The sequence below is a fragment of the Eleutherodactylus coqui genome, chromosome 2, assembly GCF_035609145.1.
Source record: "Eleutherodactylus coqui strain aEleCoq1 chromosome 2, aEleCoq1.hap1, whole genome shotgun sequence".
Lineage (NCBI taxonomy): Eukaryota > Metazoa > Chordata > Amphibia > Anura > Eleutherodactylidae > Eleutherodactylus > Eleutherodactylus coqui.
This window is the reverse complement of record NC_089838.1, coordinates 275,470,709-275,498,429: the sequence shown is the minus strand read 5'-3', so window position 1 is coordinate 275,498,429 and position 27,721 is coordinate 275,470,709. Positions and strand designations below refer to the sequence as shown.

At 45.2% G+C, this 27,721-nt stretch overlaps 1 protein-coding gene across 1 annotated transcript; it reads left to right on the top strand.

Annotated features, from left to right (window-relative positions):
• Positions 1 to 27,721, top strand: TIA1 (TIA1 cytotoxic granule associated RNA binding protein). The gene is made up of 13 exons (XM_066593031.1): positions 1 to 216; positions 8,774 to 8,870; positions 13,838 to 13,936; positions 14,030 to 14,084; positions 14,424 to 14,456; positions 18,874 to 18,961; positions 19,879 to 19,954; positions 20,044 to 20,152; positions 21,159 to 21,254; positions 21,335 to 21,419; positions 23,155 to 23,278; positions 24,382 to 24,527; positions 26,448 to 27,721. The coding sequence occupies exons 1-13, from the start codon at positions 191 to 193 to the stop codon at positions 26,572 to 26,574; spliced, it is 1,161 nt and encodes a 386-aa protein (XP_066449128.1). The 5' UTR covers positions 1 to 190; the 3' UTR covers positions 26,575 to 27,721.

Genomic DNA, 27,721 nt, shown 5'->3' with positions numbered 1-27,721 from the left:
TCTTGTGGTGACGGTTTCTCTTGCATTGTTCCAGGCTGGGGCGGTGAGAGGCATTGGAGTGCGGCACGTAGCGGGGTCCGGTGTCCGTTCTCGCCGCTCACATCTTCGCCGGTCCAGTTAGGACATATCCCACAAGACGTACTTTCCCGCCGGGTCCCTTAGGACAGAGAGGGACCCGGAGCCTGGAGCCATGGAGGACGAGATGCCCAGGACCCTGTGAGTTGCTCAGGCCGCAGCGCCTTGTGTTAGCAGATGTTAGCAGTGACGGCCTCCATTGTCCCGGCTACTGGCGCTGAGCTCGCAGGCTGCCGGCACAGGAGGGAGAGAGGGAAGCGGCGGCTGCCCCTAGCAACCAATCACAGCGCTCTTTTCATTGTGTGAGCCGCGCTGGGGAGATGTTACCTGGCGTCTGATTGGCTGCCGGCTCCTGTACTCCTGGCGGCGCCACTGGGCTGCTGTACTCTTAGTTCTTTTTCATTCTTTTTTAATTCTCTTTATTAATGGGGGTTTCCAGATGTCGGTCACTGGTGGCTGATCTCAGCCTGTGATGGGATTATTATGTGCCCGGCGCTCCCATCATCTTGGGTTTTATTAACTTTTTCCTACTTTGGGGGCCTCGCACACGTTAGCATGTTATTACACTCGCAAAATCGCACGCCGCACATCCTAATTATGTCGCTTTAGCGCATATTGCACACAAATCGGCCATTGGAGTGAATGGGGTATGTAAAAAATCACAAATACGCAATTGCACTTATAATTTGCGCAGGTTGCTATGACACCGGTGGTGGGGGCTGACTTCGGCTTGTTTGCCTTTCTACTGCGCAGAAATACGCAGGAAAGCGCACAGATATACACAGTAGATCGCGGCGTTTTTACGTACTGGCTTAATGTGTCGCTGCATTAATGCTGATCGGCGTTCCTTTATCCACTATTAAAGGGGCACCCCCACCCCGGCTCTTCACGGCAGAGACGACCCCCTGTTACAACCTCCTGTCGGAGTTGGGCTATGCTCTCCGTTCTCCCCGCTGGCCTGGTGATCGGCGATCATGGCAGCAGTTTTCAGTCTTTCTATGGGTTTTAAAGGCGTTTTCTGCCCACTTTTTTTCACTGATGATCTATCCATCAGTAGTTGATGGACGGGGGTCTGCCACCCGGGACCCCCTTCCATTAGCCGATCGTCCAGCCTGCTGTCCAATGCAGCGGACGGGAGGAAGTGCACTGCTGCTGCACCTCCTGCTGGTCGTGATGTCACTTCCTGCCCCGACCAGGGGAAGAGCAGGAAGTGCACTAGCACTGCGGCTCTCCTGTTGGGAGTGGCGCCCGCACTTCCTCCCCCGTCCACTTACGACTGGCCTGTTGCACCCGACATCGAGACGGACGATCACTAATGGACGGGGGTCCTAAGTGGCGGCTAGATCTCCATCAACTATTGACGGCCCATCCGCAGGGAAGGTCATTGGTGAAGAAATGGGCAGACAGCGCCTTTTAATCTTCTCTCGAGGATGTCTTTGGGTACGTTCGCATGGCGGTTTCCTTCGTGGAATGCTTCACAAGGAGTCTACCTTTAAGCCGCGGCCGAAAATCATGGCGCAACTGCCGCGGTTTTAGCCTGTCGATGGATAAAAACCACACGTGGTATCTTCAATACGCTTCCGTGCGCCTCCATATGAACAAGAGACGCGCGGCTTCTTTCCACGGTAACGCATAGGATATTCTGCCTGTGGATGTTGCCCGCTGACGGGTAAATCGGTGTGCAGAATAGCCGCTGCGTCTTTACAGGCGGATTCCGTGCGTGGGGTGGGATCCGCCATGTGAATGTATCCTAAGGCCGGCTCACACATGCGTATGGGAGTTGTGTATTACGCGGCTCAGTACCCCCGTGTGATACGTTGTAACTCGCAGGCAATCAATTCCATTGTCTTATGTAGCTCCGCTCACGGTAGCATGTCGGAATTGTGTAATCCGTGAGCGCAAAACACAACGCAGCATGTTTTATTTTACCGTGTTTATACACAAATGAGCCCATTGTTCTCTATTGTGGCGTATATACACGCGTCCGTACGTAATTACATTGCGTATGGATTGCGGTTAGCTGCGTCATCTCAAAGCAATGGTGTCGGAAATATAAGCAAAAAAAAACAGGTGTACGGCGTGTGACCGCCCGCGTGAGTATGCGATCATGCGCAGGGTCACAGCTGTGGAACGCTGTGCGGGGGCCCCATGGCGGTGTACACTTACGGCCGTGTGGGCCCTGCCTAAGGGTGCGTTCACAGGTAGCGGATATTGGCGTAGATCCACAAGAGACTTCATTGCTTCAATTGAAGGTGTGAAACCTGCTGCGGGTCGGCACCAAAATCTGCACATGTGAACGCATCCCAACTTATACCAAATGGCGCTAACGGTTTCAATTTATTTGCTGGATCTGTTAAACAGATCCATGAAAAATCTATAGTTTCCGTTTCACCAGTTAGATATCCGTTCGGATCTGATTTTAACGGATCCTCTTAGTTTCCGTGAAGTGCTGCGCTCTGCGCACATCACCGCGGTGGGAGCAGCGAGACGGCATCCTCTGTCCGGACATTTACGTCTTGTGACCAAAAGTAGCCGTGCCAAACGGATCCCGCTGACTATAATGGCGCCCGTTTGGTTTCCATCTTGCTGCCCAACATTTTTGGGATGAATTAGCGCAGCATGCTGCTGTGGGATTCGGTGTCGGAGGAGCGGAGGCGTGGATGCTGCTGAGAACGGAGCCCCTCGGCGGTGCGGGGGGGGGGGGGGGTGGACTCTGCTTGTCTGTCCCCACTGACAGCCATCTTAGAAAAAGGAAAGCTTCCTTCAGTAAATGTACCCTAAGGGCTCCTTCACACCAACATAATGTCGCTGTGCGTTACGCATAATACACGGTGAATGGAGTCAATAAAGGGACGCTGATTTTCATTGACTGCTCAGACTAGCGGTTTTTAACTGCGTATAATACACCCATTAAAAAACCCCAAAAACCGCGGCACGTTCTCTCTTACCGCGTACTGCGCGTTGGCAGCCCTATTGTTCTCTACGGGTGGCGTATTAAACGCTGTACATGTGTGATACATTGGTATTCGCGGCATTTAATAGGCAACACCACCAAGAGACATGGCGGGGAATTAAAAACAAAGTCGGACTGCCTGTGAGTGCATGCGTGAGATACGGTGTCATGCGCAGCGCACATTCACTGCCTCACACAGCGGTAAAACACGTTCTACACGCAGCGCTTTACTTATACCACCGCGCAAATGAGCTCTATGGGGGAAACAGAAAGCTGACCGCTGATGTGAACATAGATGTCAGGTGCCTTTAGAATGGATGGACTCCATTAAGCAGGCACCCGGATAGGGGAGAACCTGCTGATCGTGAGACCCCCGCCAATCTCAAGAACAACGGTCCCATATCCCCTACAGTGATGTCAGATGAATGGAGCGCTGGCGGAGCATGTGCGGGCCCTACTCCATGCACTTCAAGGCAGCTTGTACTTGGATATCTCCACAGTCCCGGTAAAAGTGAATGGTGCGCCGGCGCTCCATCCGGTCTGACGTCACTGCAGGTGGGGAAGGGATCCATGCGGTAACAGAGGGGAACACTGATTTCCCACCCCCTTCCATTCTTATGATTTGGCAGCGGTCTCAATGCTGAGACCCCCAACCGATCAGCAAGTTATCTTCTATGGATAAAGGGGTGGTATCCGGAATACAAGTTAACGGTACCTCCTGCAGAGAGGAGAACGGGGGACACGGGACCCACATTCTTCAGATCGGAGGGGGTCTCAGCAGCGAGACCCCCCACCCCCACTGATCAACTAGTTATTCCCTACCCTGTGTCTAGGGGATAACTTGTAATTCTGGTACAACCAGGTTAATAAGATGCCTCAACATGACCGGCCTTCTTTACATGTCTCCCTCCACCACACTCCATGATTGCTGGGGAGGATGCAGCCGGCCGGACGCTTGGCCCGGATTCCATGTCAGAAAACGCATTATTTTACCACCCCGATGACTTCTATGGGAATCCGTTCCGTAGTTCACATACGGGAAAATACAAAACTGACATGACAAGATCTTGATGCAGATGACGCGTGAGAACATTCTCCCGTGGATTAGCGCGGTTCGGTGGGGTGAATCTACGTGCCGGTCTGCGTCGTGTTCAGATACGGTGCGGCCCCAGCAGTTTTTATGTTCTGGCACATTCTGCGCGTTTCAGTTCCTCCTTTTCAGCAAGTGAAATTCATGCCAAAAACCCCACAGTATAAATTACCATGCGGTGGATTTAGGATCCACAGGTAAAATTCGGCCTCATGTCAACCGGCGAGTCGGATTCTGCATGCAGGAGCCCGCGGCCGAGGACACCATGTTACCTGTGCTGATCCTGTGTGGGTCTCCTGCCTCCTGCCCGGATCTGCTTTCTTCTTCACAGCAGATGTCTGCAGCATCAGCTGTGTGCCGGGGATCGGGCGGCTTCCATTGACTTCTGTCTGTGAGGGAATCGCAGTGAAATGGAGCATGCTGAGAATTGTTTTCCAGACCAAAAGGTCCACAAATCTAGTCCACGGGCTTTAATGCATTTGTGGACGGCTTATGTATCCCTATGGGCAGCTTGATTTGCGGCTCTTCTGCCCGGGCGACCTACGCGCATTCCGCTAATTAGATCCGCCCGTAGACATGAGGTCTTACACTGCGGTGTATGAGATTTCACGTCTCGCATACACTGCTCGTACCGTAAAGCCGGCCGCACACGGGCGTATTGGTGACCGCAGTACACAGAGAATAGAACTTACTGATTTCAATGGGCTTGTTCACATGTGACTATTTTTTGATGCGTTTTGGCCACGCAAAAAAACCACAACATGCTCTATTTTCCTGTGCTCTTGCACACCAAAGGTGCCCATAGAAGTCAATGGCGATGTACACTTAATAAACTAGGAGATGCGTGAAACCCTGCGTAATTGGCACAAGACAAAGAACACATCTGCACCTAATTAACCATTTCAGTGGCTGGGAGCATCGGTGCTCTTTATTTCCCCGTGTGCACAAAGTCATGTACAAAAAATACAGTAAAATTCTCACTCAAAATAAACATTCGTCCCGCGAGGAGGCAGCGTCCATGTGTGGGAAGCCAGCCGGAGAGGCTTTCTGCAGCCAGTCCCTCTTCGGAAAATCTGTGGCATTTCTGGTAGGTGTGAACACAAGCGAACACCAAGATTACCTAGTGGTCATTCACATGGACGCCTCCGTGTAATCCGTGAATGGGCTGGGTCACCCAGGGTGAGAGACACTACTTGCATTGGGTATCTGCCCTGGCCTATAGGGCATGGTACCTCCGTCCAGAAGGTCTATGCACACTGAAGGGGTATTCTCATTTCAGCAATTGCTCCTTAGTCACAGGATTTGGGATAATTTGATCAGTGGGGGTCCAACTGCTGGGACCCCCACCAGTCCTGAGATTTCACATCTGGAGCATGCAGAAGTTCTGGCAGTGTGCATCGGCGCTCTATTGACTTCAATGGGACCACTGAAGTTAGCTGCCTTAAGCACTTGGCCATCTCTGGTGGTCCCATTGAAGTCAATGGAGCTGAGGCACACATACACGACTACTGCTGCTAGAGCCTTGGAGACAGACAACTCCTTCAATGTGGCTTGTACCAAGTTTTAAAGTCATCTCTCCATGGATAAACGTCTGATTGGTGGGGGTCCAATGTCTGCGCCCCCCACCAATCATGGAGCCGGAGGGGAGATGTTCTGTGTTGTGTGCCTCCCCTCTCCTAAATGGAGGAGCAGTTGAGCTTGCATGCTGCCGCTGCTTCCATCTCCGTTGGACTGCTGAAGATGGTCATGCTTTGTACTTGGCTTCTCTTCTATAGTCCCATAGAGGTGAGTGGCGCGGCAGCGCACAAGCTCGGCCTTTGCTCTGTTCACACGGAGGAAGGATACAGGTCCCCGATTCTTATGAGTTCGGCGTCCTAGCTGTTGGATAATGAGAACACATCCCAATTCCCACTAAGGAATATGAAGGGGGATAACTTTTGAATTGGTGATGGTCTGACCATTGGGACCCCCACTTTTCCTAAGCAGTGACTCTGGCACATCCAGAAGGGAGTGCAGTAATGGTTGTACATCGCTGCTCTACTCATTCCAGACGGCCAAACGCTGGAGCTCCTGCTGCCCACTGCAAGCATTAGACACAGTGGCGCCCCCATCCATAAGGATGAAGATTGTGGCGGTCGTGACAGCTCCCCCTGCTGTTCCCTCAGCTCCATGCACTACTGCACAGGCACACATATAGGTCCCCCGCTGCCTGTTCCTGTGCATGTGCTGAATGAGATTATTGCAGGAGCGGACGCAGCTGAGAGCGACCAGGGAAGTGATCACATGATTAAATCATGTGACTATTTATGGCGGAGTGGAAATTGTCCATGAAATACCCGAACGCTTTAAGTACTGTCATGTTTTAGAAGAGTGATACTTGTAATAAAGGTTACCCACTTATGGAAAGTATCTAACAGTATACAAAGCTCACTGGCTGATGGAATACCATGCAAGCACCAATCAGACGTGTACTTAGTTCACACACACACCTTCCCGAAAAATATAAAGTAGCCCTGAGGTATGCAGACGACTGCGTGATGCCCGTCCGCTGCCGGATGCATCCTGAGGGGATGTACACATGACTGATTCCAACGGGGATTGTTCCCTGCAGATTCCACCTTAAACCATGGCAGAAATCTGCAGCCAAGCCGCAGGGGGTGGGATTTCTGACGTGATTCCGCGTGGGAAATCCACGTGCAGCTGCGGGGTAGAAACGTGGCTTGGCTGCGGATTTCTGCCACGATTTTGATGCCATTTTCTTTCCCCCTAAAATGCCACGAAACCAATATTTTGCTGTGATTTCAGATATATGCAGTAAAAATCACCACAGCGTGTGAATCGTGGTGACCATGCACATTAGAAGTTAGGGGTTAGTGAAATTAAACCCCAAATTGCAGGCTTCTGGAGGGCATTTTGCTGCTCCAAATAAGACAAAATTTGAACAAGGGCCGCTTCAGACGATGTACTCGCCATTTATGGGAAAAAATTTTTGTAAAGAAAGTCGCCAATAGGTGGCGCTGTAGAGGTTAAAGGGGTTGTGCCGCGCCAAAACGGGTTTTTTTTTTTTCAACAACCCCCCCGGTCGGCGCGAGACAACCCCGATGCAGGGAGGTAAAGAAAGCTTACCGGAGCGCTTACCCTAATCCCCGCGCTCCGGTGACTTCAATACTTACCGCTGAAGATGGCCGCCGGGATCCTCTGTCTCCGTGGACCGCAGCTCTTCTGTGCGGTCCATTGCCGATTCCAGCCTCCTGATTGGCTGGAATCGGCACGTGACGGGGCGGAGCTACACGGAGCCTGCATTCTGCACGAGCGGCTCCATAGAAGACTGCAGAAGACCCGGACTGCGCAAGCGCGGCTAATTTGGCCATCGGAGGGCGAAAATTAGTCAGCACCATGGGAACGAGGACGCTAGCAACGGAGCAGGTAAGTAAAAAACTTTTTATAACTTCTGTATGGCTCATAATTAATGCACAATGTATATTACAAAGTGCATTAATATGGCCATACAGAAGTGTATAGACCCACTTGCTGCCGCGGGACAACCCCTTTAAATCTACCGTGACAGACTGGCATTAGTGTCAGATCTGCTTTCAGCGGTGGACAATATGGTTTAGCAAGTGGTGAGCGTTGTTCAATAGCAAGGGGGAACTTGCTGAACATTTGTAGCGTCATTTGCATAGCTACAGCGCCACCTATCGGTGACCTTTTCACTAAAGAATTTTAATAAATGGGGAGCGCATTGTCTGAATTTGGTCTCATTTGGGGCGGCAGAACGCTCTCCGGAGGCCTCTGAGTTGGGGACATTTCATTTCTAACCCTGTATATCGGCTGAACCTGATGAAGGACATTGATTATATCCAAAAGCCTGCTACAGTTCAATCCCCCTTGGAGCCTAAGCACTATCCTCCAATTACCTGGAATCTGGGCACAATTATCAAAAAAGGCCAGGTTGGAACCGCTCGGCCACAGGGATTCCCCTTCCTTGCTCCCCGAACGGGACAGGAAAAGGAATCCCTGCCGCAGATGTGAAACCACCCTTAGTTATTCACTAAAGAAGAGCTTGTGGTGCGCTTTAACTTTAACTTTTGCTGGAGAATGAGGAGACTCAAAGGGCATATGTGCAAAACCACCCGCGGTAGCGCAGCAGATCTGCACCGTGAACGATGCACCTTTGCACATATTACTGTACTTTTTGTGCTCCGGGGCCTCCTCACATGGCCGCAGGACACGGGCGTGCCATGATTTCAATGGCTATTTAGCCTAATTAGTTCCAGATGTGTGTTTTGTTTTGTTTTTTTGCCGGTATTGAGGGTGCATTTGCGCACATCCCATAGTCTCCTATGGGGCCTTTGATGCGCAAATGTGCACTTAAAATATGAGGAGCGAGTACGAAACCGTTAAAGGCAGTAAAACTCGTGCACACAGCCACAGACTCTTCAACAAGACGGGTGCGACCACCTAGGATACTGGAGGGCCTCTGTATGTAGTATAGTCCTAAGATGTGACTGTGTGGCAGGGATCCTTGATGTCCGGCCGGCTGCTGCTTGGCTTGTGTATGTATAATAAATATTCCTATTTTCAGAGACTGTTTCCTTACTGTCGCTCTGACGGTTTCCTGCATTGTGTGATTTGTGCCTCTCTTCTTCTTCTAGTTACGTGGGGAACCTGTCGAGGGACGTTACAGAAGCGCTGATTCTTCAAGTGTTCAGCCAGATTGGTCCTTGCAAAAGCTGCAAGATGATTATGGATGTGAGTTTTTTTGACTTTGTAAAGTAGCAATTGGCAGAGAACATTTTCCATCAGGATCTGTCAGGAATAATGATTTTATTCATAGACCTGCTTTTAGCTGGGAGTCGAGGAACAGAAATCTGGCATACGTATCCTAGAAGGGGGTCAATGTCTCCACACATGCCCTAGAGACAATGGAGAGGCGCTAGAACTAAAAAGAATCTGGCCATAAAAGCACAGTCCTACCTGTTGCTGCCGGACTTCATTTCTGATGGGACAATGGGGTTGAAATGACCATAAAGTAATTTATACGGACCAATACCTTTTTAAGTAACGCCAAACAGAAAATACATAATGATTACATCGGTTTACATGAAAGTTATACCAAATTAAAGGGGTTTTTCTAAAATCTCAAGCTATCCTGGATGGAGGATAACTTCATGATTGGTGGGGGTCTTTCCATTGAGAGCAGGGTTCAAGTGTCCCCCACTTCTCGTCAATGCAGGGTCCCACCAACAATGACGTCAGACTGAATGGAGCGCTGGCTACACATGCGGCTTACGCTCCAATTTCAAAGGGGCTGACGGAAATTGCTGAGCACTTATACTTGGCTATCTGGCAGTCCCATTGAAGAGTGGCACCATGCATGCGTCAATCTCACAGGAAGGGGGGGACACGACCCCTGTTCTTGGGATTGGTGGGGGTCTCAGTGGTAGAACTCCTATTGATCATAAAGTTGTCCACTTTCCTGTGGATTGGGATAAAGTAAGATTTTGGGATAACCCCTCATCACCATTTACATGCTGGGCCAGTAGTGTTGGCTATGCTTGGAGCAGAGAAATGTATGTATTAAGGGGTTAACGTTCATTGTATTAAAGTAGATGCTGAAGTCAACATCTCAGAGGCCATCAATGTAGGAAAATTGACTCCCTCTGTGCCTGTGATGTAAACCAAATCCACTAGGGGCATGGCGTAACAGCCTTATTGGTACCGCTTGCCGTTCATGGTTACAAGCTTCAAGCGCAACTGGTAATGCTTATGTTTCTAGGATTACAGACCATTAGGTTGCGCCGTGTCCTTAGTGGGTTTTCGTTTATACCGCATCTTTGATGTCCACGTGACCATTGCCTCATTAGCGATACCAAGCCGGCTACCACAATAGTCCTCCAACATTATCACTCGGAGTTAATTGCATGGAGCCTCGTTACTTGAAGCAAATTGCACTCATCTATTTTTTTTCTGTATACTCTATGGATGAGCCATCTACAATGGAGTAAATAAATTCACAGAGGGGGCAGCACAAGTCAAACTAAAAATTTGAAAAAGCCCTATTCACAGACGTGACTTGGTTAAAATAATAAATTTTATTAAGTTTTATTTAAAAAACACGATTGGGCACAACAGACACAACACGAATTCCAAGTTGTAAGGAAAAAACGTCAGCCCACCGATAGTCAATTGGAAATGTTCTGATACTCCGTATGTATTATTAATGTCGCTTATCAGTCAGCGATATAGACTATAGAGGAGCTGTTCATGGGTATCCCATAACCAAACCCCCGATAGAATATCTGTAGTTTTGAATGATATTCTTGTCAGAACCAATGGTTCCTGTAGCGACAGTTTGTTCAATAGAGAAAAAAAGATGTTTGTTTTTTTTGGTTTTTTTTTTATTGAACAACAAAAACCCTCAGGTTGCAGAGAAATGATGCTCAACCTGAAGAGATGGTTATCTCTGCCAAGACTTCCTGCCTGGTAAGCTGAGAAATGATTAACAGCTCCAGGAGGTAATGTGTCAGAGATTTTGTTATCAGTTTTAGTCAGTATTTTTACTCGTTTTGAACAGTGCTCCTACTCCTACTGTTCAAAACGAGTAAAAATACTGACTAAAACTGATAACAAAATCTCTGACACATTACCTCCTGGAGCTGTTAATAATTTCTCAGCTTACCAGGCAGGAAGTCTTGGCAGAGATAACCATCTCTTCAGGTTGAGCATCATTTCTCTGCAACCTGAGGGTTTTTGTTGTTCAATAAAAAAAAAACCAAAAAAAACAAACATCTTTTTTTCTCTATTGAACAAACTGTCGCTACAGGAACCATTGGTTCTGACAAGAATATCATTCAAAACTACAGATATTCTATCGGGGGTTTGGTTATGGGATACCCATGAACAGCTCCTCTATAGTCTATATCGCTGACTGATAAGCGACATTAATAATACATACGGAGTATCAGAACATTTCCAATTGACTATCGGTGGGCTGACGTTTTTTCCTTACAACTTGGAATTTGTGTTGTGTCTTTGTTGTGCCCAATCGTGTTTTTTAAATAAAACGTAATAAAATTTATTATTTTTAACCAAGTCAAATCTACAATGGAGTACATGTACAATGTACACAACCTGCCCACAAAGTGCCACTCTTTAATATCTGGGCTCTGGCACAAAATTTTAGTAAATTGCTGAGTAATGTGACATTTAGTGTATTATTCAGTGCTCAACAATTGACCTCGTTCCATAAAGCATTGCTCCGTGGCCTATGAAAGTAATGGAACACCAGGGGAATGGCCAGGAATTGTAGCTGTAGTGGTCCTATCTTCCCAGCGTCTCATCGTTCTGGTCAGGGGCTCCATCCAAGAACATATTCTTGGATCCTTTTCAGAGCTATATGGTTAGCTTTTAGAGGTTACATTTACACAAATATACTTTTGACTAAAAATCATTTTTGCAATAGGGTTGCATTAAAAATGTGCACTCTTTAACTTCTGCAGCTTCTATGTATCACTGTATATATCAAGCTGCAGAGTGTCTTTCACTAGTGCAGGGGGGCTTAGAAAGTATGGAGCCAAAGTAAAGCTGATTTCTTCATACATGAAGCCAGAATGATGTGAAAAATAGAACTAAAATTTTTAATGCAGTTTACAGATGTGGGTGCCGGTGGTGATGTTAACCCCTTAACGCTGTAGGGCGTACATATGCGTCCTGCAGTGTCAGGGTATGCTTCATACAACGCGAGCGCCAGCTTTTTCTTACAGCCTGCTGGCAACAGCTCCAATAAATCACGTGGCTCATTGGAGCTGTTAACCCTTTGAATGCTACTGTCAATTCTGACAACGGCATCTAAATCCCCCGATTGATGGAATTGCAGGGAGCCGTGCCGGTGTCATGGCAGCCGGGTCCTTCTTGGCAAAATGCCTATCAAGCCATGCCCATGGGGTGGCTTGATGGACTGCCTGCCCGATCGCAGTATGATGTAATACTGTGGCATTACATTATACTGCAGGAGCGATCACAGCATCGCAAGTTGTTGTCCTCTCTGGGGACTAAAAAAAAAAGTAAAAGTAAGATTAATTTAAGTTTTACTAATTATTAAAAAAGGAATAAGTTTTAAAAAAGCCCTCTTTTGCCATATTTATTATAAAAGAATCTAATAAAACAAAAATTCATATTTGGTATCGCTGCGTCTGTAAAAGTCCGATCTATCAAAGTAACACATTATTTACCCCGCAGGATGAAAAAAATATAAAGAACGCCGGAAATGCGTTTTTTTTGTCACCCTGTCTCCAATAAAAAATGCAATAAAGGGCGATCAAAAAGTTGTATGTATTCCAAAATGGTACCAACGCAAACTACAGGACATCCCGCAAAAAATGGGCCCGTGCACAACTATGTCGACAAATAATTTAAGAAAATTTAATATCTTTGAAAAAAATAAATAGTACAGCCCCCCCCCCCCCCCAAACTGCCGGTACATAAGTTTGGTATCGTAGTAATCACACTGACCCATAGAATAGTTATATCATTTTTCTTAGTTTGTGCGCCTTAGAAACAAGACTTACCGAAAGATAACGGAATTTTGCAAAAAAACAAGCCCTCATGTGGCTACGTTGATGGATAAATAAAGGAGTTAGGATTTTTTAAACGGGGGGAGGAAAAAACAAAACTGGCAGGGTGGGGGGTGAGGAGTGCCGTGCCCTTAAGGGATTAAAGAGGTGGTCAAATTTATATATTTTTTTTTTTCAGTAAAATGATGTACCCATGCCGTAAAATAACACACCGGCAAACATTTAAGTCCAACCACCTTTAAAGTCTGTAGTCCAGTCTTGGCATATCCGGTTATCAATTCCACCGCATTGTTTTAGGTCCTCTAGGCATCAAGCATAAGGTGTATTACAAACTGGAGTTCTTTTAATTTTTTCATGTTATGGCTGTTGTGTATCAATTCATGTATGATGAAATCCGCTTCACTTTTGCACCGTTCTTTTTGAATGGCCCCGTCGATCTGACAGTGAGCGCTCCGTCCCCAACCCTTCTCCTTTCTTCAGCAATCTTCAAAGTTCGTCTTTGAATTGGTCATAAATCGGGTGATAAAATGGCTTCAGGAGACAAGCGGGAGGGCCTGGAGACCGAGCCATGATGGATCTACTAGGGAAAGGCATTCTGCAACTCGCTACAGTATTTGCTGGGATAAATAGAAGCTACAGAAGCCAAACTGTGCAAAATTTAGTATTAAAGCCCTATTGCAAAAAAGCTTTTCAGCCCAAAGTACAGGCATTTCAGTAGTAAAGAATGCCCCAGAGGTGTCCTCAGCCGCTAACCATCTGAAAGGATCATGTGATGCAGGGGGTGTCTGCCAAGAATTAGGGGGTCTGATGCGATTGCTCACTAGTATCACTCCAGTAGCATATCACACTGATGATCTAATATAAAAAAGCTTGTACAGAGAGACCTGATAATTGGGCCAGGGAGAAGCAGGAGGGGAGCGGCCCGTTGGGTATTTTTCTCCATGTCCAGCTCTTTAAAAAAAAAAATAAAAAAAATATGTGGAACGTAACGGCATTGGAGAGTAAGATATGGTTTACTGTAATGTGGGAGCCTGTTGGTTATTTCTGCTGGCAGGTTTCCTGTAAGCACTTATTATCTGATCTATTTTCCCCAGCACTTTCTATAAGGCGCCTGCTTTTAATACCTTGCTTGTTTTTGGACAGACTGCTGGTAACGACCCATACTGTTTTGTGGAGTTCTTCGAACACCGCCATGCTGCTGCATCCCTAGCTGCTATGAACGGTCGCAAGATAATGGGCAAGGTACACTCTGAGATCCTATTTGTACTACAGAAGGCACTAACGACAATTACTTACTGATGATCCACTTTTTCTGTCTTTTTCTCATTCTCGTAGGAGGTGAAGGTCAACTGGGCAACCACTCCTAGCAGCCAGAAGAAAGACGCAAACAGTAAGTTTCCCTCCACCTCTTACCTGACCTACATTATTACCATAGCAAGTAAAAGTAAATACTGAAGAACTGTCATTTATTAGTTCACAACTTTCATAATCGTTAGACCAGCGATTCTCAACCCGTAGATTACCATACGTAGCGGAAGTCCTCTTTAGTTATTCCCCATTGTATCGACTTTCCAAATTGGTGCATTCCATCATGTAATTAAGTTTAAAGGAGCAGATTATGGAGGCGCTTGATAGAATAATGAGGGTTGAGAAACGCTGCTGTAGATAACTTGTTTTGCTATGTTTGTCCTATAATATATTTAAGAACAAATCTAATCTTTGTCATCAGGTAGTTCCGTTGTCAGCACACTGCGTTCTCAAGGTAATTGTGTCTTCTTACAGATAAAAATTAAATCTCTTTCGGGTGACCAGCAAAAGTCAGGCTCTTCCTTCCCACTCCTCTCTTCTGCCATCACCCACCCGAGCTGCTTTACTTTCTTTTCGGTTACTTTGGCAGCAGCGGGATCATTGAGTAAATCCAGTGGACTCTGAAGTCTTTAAACCCTAGCTAACCTCTTATTCTATTGTAACCTCGGTGTCTCTGGAGTAACTATTTCCGTGTAGTGCCATTGTACAACGCAGTTGTGGAGCTTGTGTTGAAAGAAGGTGTTCACACACACTTGTAACCTATTAAGGCTATGGGGTGCTGTAAGGAACCAAAAAGTCCTTCTGTAGTAAAGAGGGGCTATTCCAAATTCATTAAAAGCATTTTCTTGAAGCAGAAGGGATTTACATGCTGATTAGAGAGAAACAGATATGTTGCCCATGGCAACTAATTAACAGTAATTTTTAAAGGCATTTTCCAGGGCGTAAGATATTGATTACCTATCGCCAGAATAGGTAATCAACATTGCATCCTTGAGGTTCCACCAGTCGGCTGTTTGAAGAGGCTCTGACGTTCCTATGATTGCCATGGCCTCTACTAAGGCCCATAATGTCACGTTCATTAGTGACATTGGTCTAAGAGCAGCTCTGTCCCATTAAGTGAATGGGATTGTGCTGCTATACCAGGCACCAGTGCTGTGTAAATGTACAGCCATGTGCTTGGAATGCAGTTATGTCATCAAAGTGCCATGGCCATGTTGGATAGCTGATCAGTGGGGTTTTTGAGTGATGGACCTCACAAATCTGATATTGATGACTTCTCCTGAGTTCATCAATATATTGATCCCGGTACCCCTTTGTTATCGACTCCCCAACCCATCATCCCAAAGCAGATTTACAGTTCTAGCCCTAAAAATTGTTAGCACATTCAGATGACGCTTACCTGCTATTAATTTTTGTTTTTTAGCGTACAGCTGTGATCAATGATTCTGCATTGTTTGAGTTAATCTGTATCATTAGAGGTTCCGACTGATGCTCTGTCCCTCTCTTATGGTTTGTTCAGATTGGTTGCTGTATGTAAGCAGAAGTTCTTCAGGAAGTCAGTACTTGGAGAACTGATTTTAGTTACGAGAATAGAATAATTGAGTACAAGCAAACAACCTATGAGTGGGAAAAAAAGATAATGATCTAATAATTGACACATGAACGCTGAAGCAAATGGTGCGTCCTGGGGATCTGCCTGAAGGGAAGCTCCGTTTTAAACGGGACCTTTCACCACCTAAGTGCACCTTAAACTAGGTTCTGGTGCTCATAGAACAAGTTCTGTGAACTCTTAAGGATGTATTTTTTATATACTTACCAGGCTCTTTGTTCTGGCACTGTCACCCATAGAATTCTGCGCAAACAGTACGGTGGACTCTAATCTGCAGGCTGTGTGCATGCACTGCTATGGATCTCCATGGGTGATGGCGCAGGAACGTGGAGCCAGGTAAGTATACAAAACACATCCCTGGTCTCCAGAACCTGCCGTATGAGCACCATTACTTAGTTCTGAAGTCTCTCAGCAAATGCTACCCCTACAAACTAGTCACACCATTACATTGGTGCTAAGACAGGCTGTGGCAGCATACCTTTATTTCTATTAGCAGTTGTACCATCTAGGAGTAACCTCAGGTCTTCTGCCCTGTGCACCATATGCAATTCAGACTGTCCAATGCGTGTTCTCAGCTCGCACCTGTCCTGTGTTTCTGCTTTCAGTCCTTTCCAACCTCTCCCATTGCCTACTGATTAACCCTTTCCAATCCATTTATTTTTTCTCACCTATTCTCCCCAGCTGCAAATAAATTGGAGCTGGGAGAATGGGTGAGAAAAAATACATTTTCCCTGCACCCTCCTGATCTGACAGAGTTCAGGAGGGTGCAGGGAGGGACCTGCTTACCTGACCGGCGTCTTGTGCATTCTCCTTCTGCCTCCCGGCTCGGCGATCATGTGACCGCTGGGGTCAGGTGACACCTGGCGGTCACATGATCGCCGGGTCGGGAGACAGAAGGAGAATGCACAAGACGCCGGTCAGGTAAGCAGGTCCTTGCACGGTGCAGGCTCCCGGCTCGGCGTTCATGTGACCGCCGGGGGTCAGGTAACACCGGCGGTCACATGATCGCCGGCCGGAATCTATGCATTGCATAGCGCTAATTGAGCGCTATGTAATGTGTAAAGGAGTGGGCAGAAAGGGTTAAAAACCCTTTCTGCCTTCTCCTCGGGGGTCCTCGATGACGACCAGTAAAGGAGTGCATCTGCACCCGATGTGCCTGACGATCGGGTGCAGATCCACTCCTGCACTGCAGTGTCGGGCCTGCCCCGACATCGGAGCTGTGGAGGAAAATGATGATGTCGGGGCAGGCCCGACATTGGACTGGAAAGGGTTAAGGGCTCCCTTCAGCTTTGGAATGGCCACAAGCAGGAGAGAGCTGTAGCCGACGATCATGATGCAAGGGGATGGGTTGGGGAAGACTGGAAGCAGAAACACGGGACAGATCCGAGCTGATAAGCAGACCTATTGGACTATGTGCTGGGCAGAAGAGAGATATTGAGTCCCGTCATTCACATAGCAGAAATGGAGTGGATTTCGTGCATTAGAAAATCCACAGCAACATCTGCACCATTGATGTGGATCCACAGCAGACTCTATCCCTTCAGTTTTCACATCAGACTCTATCCCTTCAGAGAGTGAAATCGTCTGTGTCAAAGACTGCTTCAAAATCTGCGGCAGTGGTGCGGATTTTGACAGGTTTTTTTTTTGTTTGTTTGTTTTTTTCTGTGGCCTTTTTTCTGCAGAAAATCCACACCATTTTCCCTTATGTCTGAACGTACCCTAATAGTGAAGCCGTGGGGAGATCTAATGGGTAACAAGTTACCTGATGCCCTTATCCTGAACAGAGGGACTGTCGCAGTACCTGCCAATGTATCTCTGATTTCTCCGTAATGCAGGCATTGTAATACTAATCTGCTGTCCATTACAAGAATCCCTCGTTTTGAGAGATTAGAGTAAATGTTACATTTCGGGGTACTACTTGAAATACATGTCCCAAACACAGACCTGCCAGGAGTCTCTACAATATTGGAATCAGATGGAATCTCCCAGTTGAGGTTCTGTTCAGATCATGTTAAGGATAGAGATGAGCGAGCGTACTCGGCCACGCCCCTTTTTCGCCCGAGTACCGCGATTTTCGAGTACTTCCGTACTCGGGCGAAAAGATTCGGGGGGCGCCGTGGGTGAGTGGGGGGTTGCAGCGGGGAGTGGGGGGGGGGGAGAGAGAGAGGGCTCCCCCCTGTTCCTCGCTGCTACCCCCCGAATCTTTTCACCCGAGTACTGAAGTACTTGAAAATCGCGGTGCTCGATCGAGTAATTACTCGAAACGAGTACGTTCGCTCATCTCTAGTTAAGAACCATACTTTGTAAGTATACATCAGGAGGATCTCCTAACCTATATCTGACAGAAGGCCCCAACATATACCACCGTGTAAGCCTATACAGTGGGATATGTCACTTAATAGCCTCCCATTGCAAAAGATCAAAAATGAACAAAAAAAATACCTGTATACTCTGCGCTATTTAAAAAAAAAAAAGGAAAGATAAAGTAATTTTTTTTCTATTGTATACTTTGTATATGGAATAGCTTAGTTCTCCCATACCACTAAAAAAAAAAAGATATATCACCCAGTGGAGGCCAAAAAAACCCATCAGTGGAATTAACCCATTTTGGATAGGTTTGGCATACACACTGGGAGCTTTTCCTAAAAGTGATGTGAACAGAGCCTTAGCCTTACATTGTAAAGCGTGAGACTTCTTTTAAGTAGTAATCAGTTACCATGTTCATTCCTTCTGTTTCAAGGTTCAGCCATCATAACGTTATACCTGGTCTCCTTCATGACCGCACTTACAGCACTATTACTCTTAAATGGCTTTTTAGCTGCTTCTAGTCTAGATGCCAATCTGTGAACATACCGCCCCTTGCACTATGCCCTAATGCCCGCTAGCTCTAGAGAATGATCTAGCGGAGCGTGGCGCAGCTGCGTAAATCTTTTTCTTTCGTAACCAAGCACGAACCTGTAGCTGCGGGGCTTCACTAGCCCTTCCCTTTCCTATCATCTCTCGTTCCTCCTTGTAACAACTTGCGTTGGGGCTATGGTTAGTAAAGAGTGAGAAAACCGCTATCTGATTTGGGGCTAATATCTTGATATTGTGAATTTTCCTCTGAGCTTTTCCATTAAATTTTCACCTTTTTTATCTAATACTTGACTGTTAATGCAGCTAATGAGAGATGAGCTGAATAGACGTGTGATTTGTCAAACTTGTAAATGTGAAACTGTTGTTTTCCCCTTTCACCCTGTTCCCATCTCCTTCTCCCAACAAGATCATTTCCATGTTTTTGTTGGTGATTTGAGCCCAGAGATAACAACCGATGACATTAAAGCTGCCTTTGGACCTTTTGGGAGAATATCGTAAGTAAAAAAAAATAATAAAAATACACCCCCCCACTTTTCAAAAAAAACAAACCCCAAAACACAAACTATTCAGCCTTTGCTGTGTAACTTGAATCTCGTATAGCTACATACTGCGCTCTCCAAACCTCTCTTACAATACTTTTCACTATTGCATTTTTATTTTCTTACTGTTAACTGGCTTTTAATATTTAATTTCTCAAAATTTACAGCTGGCCACAGACCAAAAAGGGGGTTAACGCATTGACCTGAGAATTCAGTTAACAGGCCACGTATGCCCTTTTTTTTAATTCCTATTTTTTTTACATATATATATATCATTTTTCCTATTTTCCGTTTTATTTTTATTTCCATTTTAAGTAATTTATAGAATGTGTTTGCGTTGAACAGGATGAAAATTTGCATGGTTTAACTTTTTCACAGCTGGCGTGGTCTGCAGAGCACCATTGTTGCAGGTCTCTTCTGCACTGAAAGAGTTAAAATCTAATACGTCATTGACTCCAGAGGTGTACGACTAGGCATAGGATAAAAGAGCCGATTTTCAGCCGCTTGCTTTAGCCCATGCTTGATGTGGAAGTAGCCATGTTGTGAGTGGGATCAGCTGTAGTATGTGTTAATGTGTTTCAGTTTTTTAAACCTGATTAATTTGCATGTACACCTGATTCCGTGTCATTTATCCCCCTTTCCTCTCGCTTTACGTAGAAGCGTTAGTCTTAGCATCCACAGAGAGACTTTAAGAGGACTGCTTTACAATTTTTAATTTGCTGATGCTTCCTCCTTTTGGCTTTGTAATAAAGATGGAAGAGTAATTGGGGGGGGGCACTGTGTGGTCTGTTGTGATTTTTGCTTCCCTTTATCTGTACACGTTTGTGTGGTTTTTGGTTTTATAGGTTAATGGTAGATGTTTTTTATTTCAGGGATGCGCGGGTAGTTAAGGACATGACAACAGGAAAATCGAAAGGCTATGGATTTGTCTCCTTCTTCAATAAATGGGTGCGCTTTTATTTCCCTCGTTGCATCTAATGTGTTTTTTTTCATATGTCGAAGAATTGGGATTACGCTATTTAATGTTTTGTCCGCAGGATGCAGAAAACGCCATTGCACAGATGGGAGGGCAGTGGCTCGGAGGTCGACAGATCAGAACTAATTGGGCCACAAGAAAACCGCCAGCTCCCAAGAGCACCTATGAATGTAAGCTCGCAAAGTAGTGCTCTTAGGGCCCTTTTACCTGTAATGAGTGTCGGGCAAACGATGCCCGACACTCGTCCCTGTGATGCTCGCTCTGCACAGTACTGAACGGCTGCTGCTTACACCGAACGATGTATGGATTTTAAGCTGCTTAAAAGTGAATGACTGGATGTAGTATAAAGAATGAATGGAGACGTAGCCATGCATGTAAATGACTTGTATGGGAGTCGCACTTGCTCAGCTGTTCTGGTAACTCTTATAGAAAAGTACATAGAGAGTTGTGCACATGCTCAGACATTTCTCCATTTATTCTGTTCAGAACAAGGTAGTTTTAAGCTCCACGCCGGCTCCACTGCACATGAATTCTCGTATCCTAGGATGGGTTTCTACTGACTGCACTGCTGGCAGTATTCTTATGCCATTCCTGGACAGCCCCTTTAAGGGTTGTGCCATCCCTCTGTGCACTCATTTTAATGCAGAGCACATGAAAGGCTCGCACTTGACTACTCCTCTGCTCCCACTTCATGGCAGCATTAACCTAGGACAGGTATGCCTACTGCCTCATGTATAATTTTTCTGAAATTCCACAATGTTTTAGAATAATAGCTACATTATCTGAAGGGCTGTCACACTGCAGAGGGATCAGCCCTATTCTCATTTGTACAAGGAAAGACTAGAAGCAATGGGATGAAACTGAAAGGGAGGAGACACAAATTAGATATTAGACAGTGAGGGGGGTCAATGAGTGGAACAGGTTACCACGGGAAGTGGTGAGTTCTCCTTCAATGGAAGTGTTCAAACAAAGGCTGGACAAATATCTGTCTGGGATGATTTAGTGAATCCTGCACTGAGCAGGGGGTTGGACCCGATGACCCTGGACGTCCTTTCCAACTCTGCCATTCTATGGTTCTACATGTGGCAGTAGACATACCTGTGCCGAGTTCATGCTCCCAATGGTTTGAACCTGATGTGGGATTCCCCTTAACCCTTTCATCTGTTTCCCTTTCAGCCAATACGAAACAGCTATCATATGAAGAAGTGGTGAACCAGTCCAGCCCCAGCAACTGCACTGTATACTGTGGAGGCGTTACATCTGGGTTAACAGGTGTGCTTTCTTGTTTTCATTCTTGTTTTTTCTTATTTGTGTGAGATGTCCATGTATCTAACCTTGTCTCCCTGCCGTAGAACAACTCATGCGTCAGACTTTCTCTCCTTTTGGCCAAATAATGGAAGTCCGTGTCTTCCCAGATAAAGGGTACTCATTTGTACGGTAAGTTCAGCCAATTATTTGTTTGCTTCATAAGGTTATCTCACAAATTATTTATTTAAAGAACCAAGTGTGCTTTTTTTTTTTTTTTTTTTTTTTTTTTTTTTTTTTATTATTATACACGGGACGACCTTTCAGGAACAGATGCTTGTACATGGGCACAATCATCGCTCGGTGAATAGGGGCGGGCTGGGGATCCTTCTGACTCACCCATCTCCATTGACAGTAAATGGGCCGATATCTGTCATTCAGTTTTATGCGTGCATAAACTGAACGACAAGTTAGGGGCGATCATTCTCGTTTGTTGTTCAATCGGGGCATCAATTTAGACTGAATGACAATTGTTCAGATTCCCGCTGGGTACAGGAATCTGAAAGATGTATTGGTCCATGTAAAAAGGCTCCAAACTGTATTAAAAAAAATGCATTTAAACACATTTAAAAAGAAGTCGGTGATTAAGTTATTGTAGTTATTAGATTTACTTACAAAGTGCACAGCAATGCACATTCACCTAATGAGCAGAGTGCTGGGGGGCACACAGGCTGTCACTATCCCCACAGATCGTTTGCCACATAGTTATCCTCTCTATAGGCTAAAATAAGCTGTCATAATGGCCACCTATTTCCCCAATTTTTCAATAAGCAGAACTTCTGTATCCTGGTATGAAAAATGGCAAGAAATGGTGACTGTACCAACATGCCATTGATCTATTTTTTAATCTATAGCTGCAACTTAAACGAAGTTATGGTGCTTATAGTTTAGGTGATGTGAAGTTCGGATAGCCTCTTTTCCTACTCGCCTGGTCCCCCATTCCTGCTGTGTCCCTCGGCGAAGCCAGCGCTGCAAGGTTGACTTTTTAGAAGGCAGTGCGCTCATACTGCCATAGAGATGTCTGGGAATGCATGGTCACAGCCTTCTGAAGAGTCAACCTGATGTTTGCATGCTAACTTTGCCAGGGAAGGCCTCAGGAATGGAGGGGGGTTGAGTATGAAAAGAGGCTCTTCAGAGGTCACCCCCACGTCACGTAAACGGTGAGCACCATAACTTAGTTTATGGCAGGTTCCCTTCAATGTATAATGTCTGCCCTAGACTGCACATCAGCAGAGCAGGTCTAATAAATCACTGCACCAACAATCAGTGCTTGGAGATTACAGCTCTTGGGGTACAAGCATGTGGGTGATTTAAAAGTTGCACCTGAAATTCTCAGGTGCAACTTGCATCGGACAGCACTTGGACATCCCGTCCGTGTGAAGTCCGATGTGCTGAAGATCGCACATAAATGTGATATTCTCATCTACAAGTAGGACATGCTGTGGTTTATTTTAATTTTTGTAATAGTCCGAGAAAGAAGAAGAAATGCCTGTGTGCATACATCCATTCCAATGAATGGGTGCTATTTCCGTCTGTATGCATGTACCCTAAAGCCTGCCGAATACTGAATGCAGCTCTTGGTGATAACACAGGCTGTGACTAATCAGGACAGGATTTTAAATGTTTCTTTAGTTTTATTCATGTTTTGTTGGTACACTAAAAGCCTTTGCTTTTTAAATGCCTCTACAAGTGTAAAAAAAAAAAAAAAGCAATTGGTCACCATGGTCTCCACAATCTATTCACCTGGAAACTGAGGCTCTTGCAGCGAGAATTTTTACGATGTTCATCTTCACATTTCATACGGGGCGATATTGTTGGTTCTCTTGTTCAAAATCTGGATGTAATTTTGATAATTTTGTGTCTATAGGTTTAGTGCTCATGAAAGTGCAGCTCACGCCATAGTCAGTGTGAATGGAACTACCATTGAAGGTCACGTGGTGAAGTGTTACTGGGGCAAAGAGACACCGGACATGCTTAATACTGTGCAACAGGTAAGCGTGGGAGAAACGCTTCGTTAATAAAAGTTTAATCACCGGTGGTCCGCACACAGTGCAGCTGTGCCTGACTGAGACGAAGGCAATGCTGTGTTACCCATTGGTTTTTACTAACACAGTAGCAGCTCTGCTTGGTTATAATTAAGGGTAATGTTTTTTAAAACACTTAAGTTGTCATTCTGAGGATACCCCTTTGTATCACCCATCCACAGGTTAATTGATGGGTGGGAGTCCGACTGCTGGGACTCGCGTGACATGACGTGTCGATGGTTTAAATGGAGCGACAGCCAAGCATGTACGCTGCCGCTCTGTTCAAACGTTATGGGACTTCTTTAGATAAACAAGTGCTGTATTATATCTTTTACAGTCCTAATTGCTCAGCTGCTGTTCTTTCACAGTGGGGACTTTGACCCACATTCTTGTGATTAATGAAGATCCCAGTAGTTGGACCCCCACTGATCAGACACGTATCTTGTGTTCTTCTGGAAATTGCCCAGAGAAGGAAAATAATTACCTGGTCCAGTAGTGTTGGAACCTCTACTTCTGGTCTTGTTCCCTCACAGTGGTATGGCCCTTCCATTGTCCGTGACGTCATCACAGGGAAGGGCTGTTTGGCTCATTTTCAGTAACTCAGCTAGCCCCCCTTCCCTATCTGTAGCTGATGGGGCTAGCTTAGTTATTGAAATGAGCTAGAAGTGGAGGCTGCTATGCTGCTGGACTGGTTAGGTAAGTATTTTCCCTCCCTGGGAAAAACCCCTTTTAAAGAAAACCTTCTATGACGGTCACAGAGAGGTAGGTACATCAGTAAAGCAGCTCTCCAGTGTGAGACCCTCACCAAACGGCTGCTCATATGTCCATTTTTATGAACCCTTGTGGGTTGGAATATTTGTGTTAACTGCTGTCTTACATAATCTGTGAAAAATATATCTATAGTTAATGGGCGGGCTGCACAACTGTAGGGGAATTATTTGTATTTTGCATTAGTCTATTTTTATTCTATGCCAGTTTATTCATATTTCTGAGCATCAAGTGCTGGATTTAATTTACTGTATCTTACTTTTTTTGTTTTGTTTGTTTGTTTCCGTTCTCTGTTGTCACAGCAAAGCCAAATTAGCTTTCCTCCTCCCTATGGACAGTGGGGGCAGTGGTATGGAGGGGCACAGCAAATAGGCCAGTATATGCCCAATGGCTGGCAGGTGCCTGCTTATGGAGTATATGGCCAAGCCTGGAATCAGCAGGGATTTAGGTAAGTGTTGATTATGTAATAAGTGTATACTGCTGTTGTGCGCTTATTCTGCCTTTCCAGAACCATCTACTATCTCTTCTGTCAGGAGAGATGAAGCTTGAGGCCGTTGGTGAACACCCAGCTCTGTTTCGGCACTGGTTGAAAGTACCCAGGCACCCAATGCATGAAGAAAGGGAGTAAAGCTTGACCACCTGGCCTGATTAATTTTTTTTTCTCATCTTCTAAAGTGATGGGATATTGTTACAGTATTCCATCACTTTATGAGAATCCTAGGAACGAAGTGGCTGCAATGCTGACATACTGCTGTGTCTCCAAGTTTTCCCTGTGCAGCGAAATATGTGGCTATACAGATTTGCAACGCCTCCAGATTCATTTGAATGGGGAGGTTCTGCAGTTTCCTGTACAGTCAGTGGAGACCCAGTGCTATATGAGCACATTGACCTCTTTGTTCTCAGGCTTGGTGGAGGTCCCAGAAGTCAGGTCTGGTGATATGCTATTACTTTATGACTTGTTAATACCTATTTAAATTGCATAATTCCATTTCTTATCTGTAGGAGCCTGCCTTTCTACACTAGAGCATGTCCTGCGTTCTGTTTAACAAACTTTACACAGTCTAAGACATATCATGTAAGGCCATGATGACACAGTCTTGTCCTTGTTGGAAAAATCCAATGCAAAATCGCTGCATAATCCATGACAGAAATACATGACTAAGCCTTGATTGCTGCACGGATTTGCATTGACAGCTGTCACTGAGCCACACGTGTATAAGTCCCATTTGGTGCGGCTAGGCACTTGTGGATAACGCAAACTATATTCCGCATGGAATCTGTCTCAAGAATTGACTTGTCACTTTTTCTCCACCCCCGCAATGTGGTTTTGAGATCTGAGCTTATAAAAGATCATGCCATATAACCTTCGGCACATATACTTAAACAAATTAAATGGGACGCAGATTTCATCCATGCAATTTTCAGCATGTGAACACGGCCTTTGGATGTTTGGATATAGTTACAGGGGTATATTACAGCCTTTACTATTGATCAATCCTCAGGGTAAATAATAGTTGATCGGTGGGGTTCTGTTGCAGGCAATCTACTGATTGTCCAGCCTGTTTGTCAGGCCCAGAAGTGTAAGGCTGGGTTCTCACACACCAGAATCCCGGCGAAAATCTTGCAGTTTGGCCGCAGCGAAAAACTGCGAGATTTCCGCCTGGAGAAGCGCTCACTGTTCCGCTGTGGCCGGCTCTCCCATAGAGAAGAGCACGGCCGCAGCGGAAGAAGAAGAAAAATGAACATGCTGTGGCCAGCGAATCCGCGCCGCAGCGCCGGCTTGCCGCTGCGGATTCACCGTCCCGTGCGGATGAGATTTCTGAGAAATCTTGTCCACATGGCCGGCTAATCCTGGGATTAGCGGCCGCAGGCGGATTTACCGCGGCAAAATTCCGGACGGAATTTCCGCGGCAAATCCACCCAATGAGAACCCAGCCTAACAGGTTGTTTAATTCCCATTGAAATCAATGGGAGCGATGCTTCCTATAGCACTTCTGGAGCTGCAAGTCTAGTAGGAGGCAATGGGAGCAAAGCGGTCCATAACTCTGACCACCTATGACTATGTCCAGCCCTGCTACACTGACAAGAGCCAAAGGATCAGCTTGGGGATTCCAAGTGACAGACCTCCACCAATCAACTAGATCCTGTGGATAGGGCATCAATAGTAAAGGCACCAAAATACCCCCTTAAATTGTTACGTACTTTGGACCCCATGCATAAAAATTCAATAACATGCTCTGAAAGAAACAAAAGCTTGACTCTGGTCTATTTAGGCATATGAACAGTATATCTGCGTGTTGCTTTGTTCTTTGAAGGTGCGCATGTCTCGTAACTTAACAGCATGTGAAATGTCTCTTAATATTCACAGTCAAACACCATCATCTGCAACAGCATGGATGGGACCAAACTATGGTGTGCAACCTACCCCGGGGCAGAACGGAACCTTGATCACAAACCAAACAGGCTATCGTATGGCTGGATACCAAACACAATGAGAGGAAGGACTCCAAACGCACCCCTCAGCGCTCCGCTGCTGGCCCATTTGTTTACTTTGATACCATTCTATAATCATGTCAGTGCAGATGTCAGAAACAGAATATTTATTAAAACAACAGAAAGTAACATTTTTTTAATCATGACATTATCATCCACTCGATTTAAGACACAAACTACAAAAAAAAAAAATACTAGAGATGCTGGATGTTTGCCAATTTTTGCCTTCCTTTTTTTTTCATTATTTTAAAATTTTTTTGTTTTTGTTTTTTTATTTTATTTTTTTTTATATGTAACTGTTACTTAACCCGGTCTCTCTCTCGTGTCTCTCTCTCGTGAAGAGAACAGCCAAGCCTTGCTAGCCAGATCTTCTTGGCAGTAAAAGGGTTAAGATCCTTTTGAAATAATAAAAAAAAAATACAATGCAGGGATCACTGCCATTTTGGGCAGCAAATTGCACAAAGTCTATTTTCTTTTTCTTTCACTGAAGTAGTGTGCAGTTTTAGAGTGCATTCCTAGTATGATTTGAGATGTATTATAAATTTAACTGTACAAAATTTGTGACGCTGTGTTTGTGAGGGTTTTGTTTCTTTTTTTTTTTTTTTTTTTTCCCTTCAGATGAAGCCTTCAACCAGAAAAAAAAACAAAACAAAAAAAAACATGCTTTCATATTGTTCGGATTGTATACACTGTCTAAACTTCTTCTTTACCCCTTTTTTGTTTACATTCATGTGAATATCATTTTTAAAGTCCTTTTTTTTGTTTTTTTGTTTCATTTTGTTCGCCTTATAAAGTTGTTGAATGACTCGAGGGCTTCGACCACTCTTGGATCGAACGTATAAAACTTTTTTCATTAGGAAAACAAAAAAATGTGACATGATCTGAGCCTGTATGTGAAAACCAATATCTCTGATGGTTCTAATTCCATGTTTTTCTCCTTTATTTTTTATTTTTTTTGTGTTTTTCCTTTTTTTTTTAATTTTTATTTTTTTTATTTTTCTGTAAAGAAGGTGCCTAGGAAAAAGTCCTCACTGGATTATTTCTCAAGGATTTTTATCTTCTGTGATAAACAAAAGTTATTTGGGAACGGACAGGAAGTATTATATTCCTGTGTAATTAAACGATTTGAAAAAAAAGTGAAATTCTTAA

Coding starts and splice junctions, on each gene's coding strand:
- TIA1 (XM_066593031.1), top strand. CDS start 191: ATGGAGGACGAGATGCCCAGGACCCT. Junction 217..8,773: donor GACGAGATGCCCAGGACCCT/GTGAGTTGCTCA, acceptor TTCTTCTTCTAG/TTACGTGGGGAACCTGTCGA. Junction 23,279..24,381: donor TGCTTAATACTGTGCAACAG/GTAAGCGTGGGA, acceptor CTGTTGTCACAG/CAAAGCCAAATTAGCTTTCC.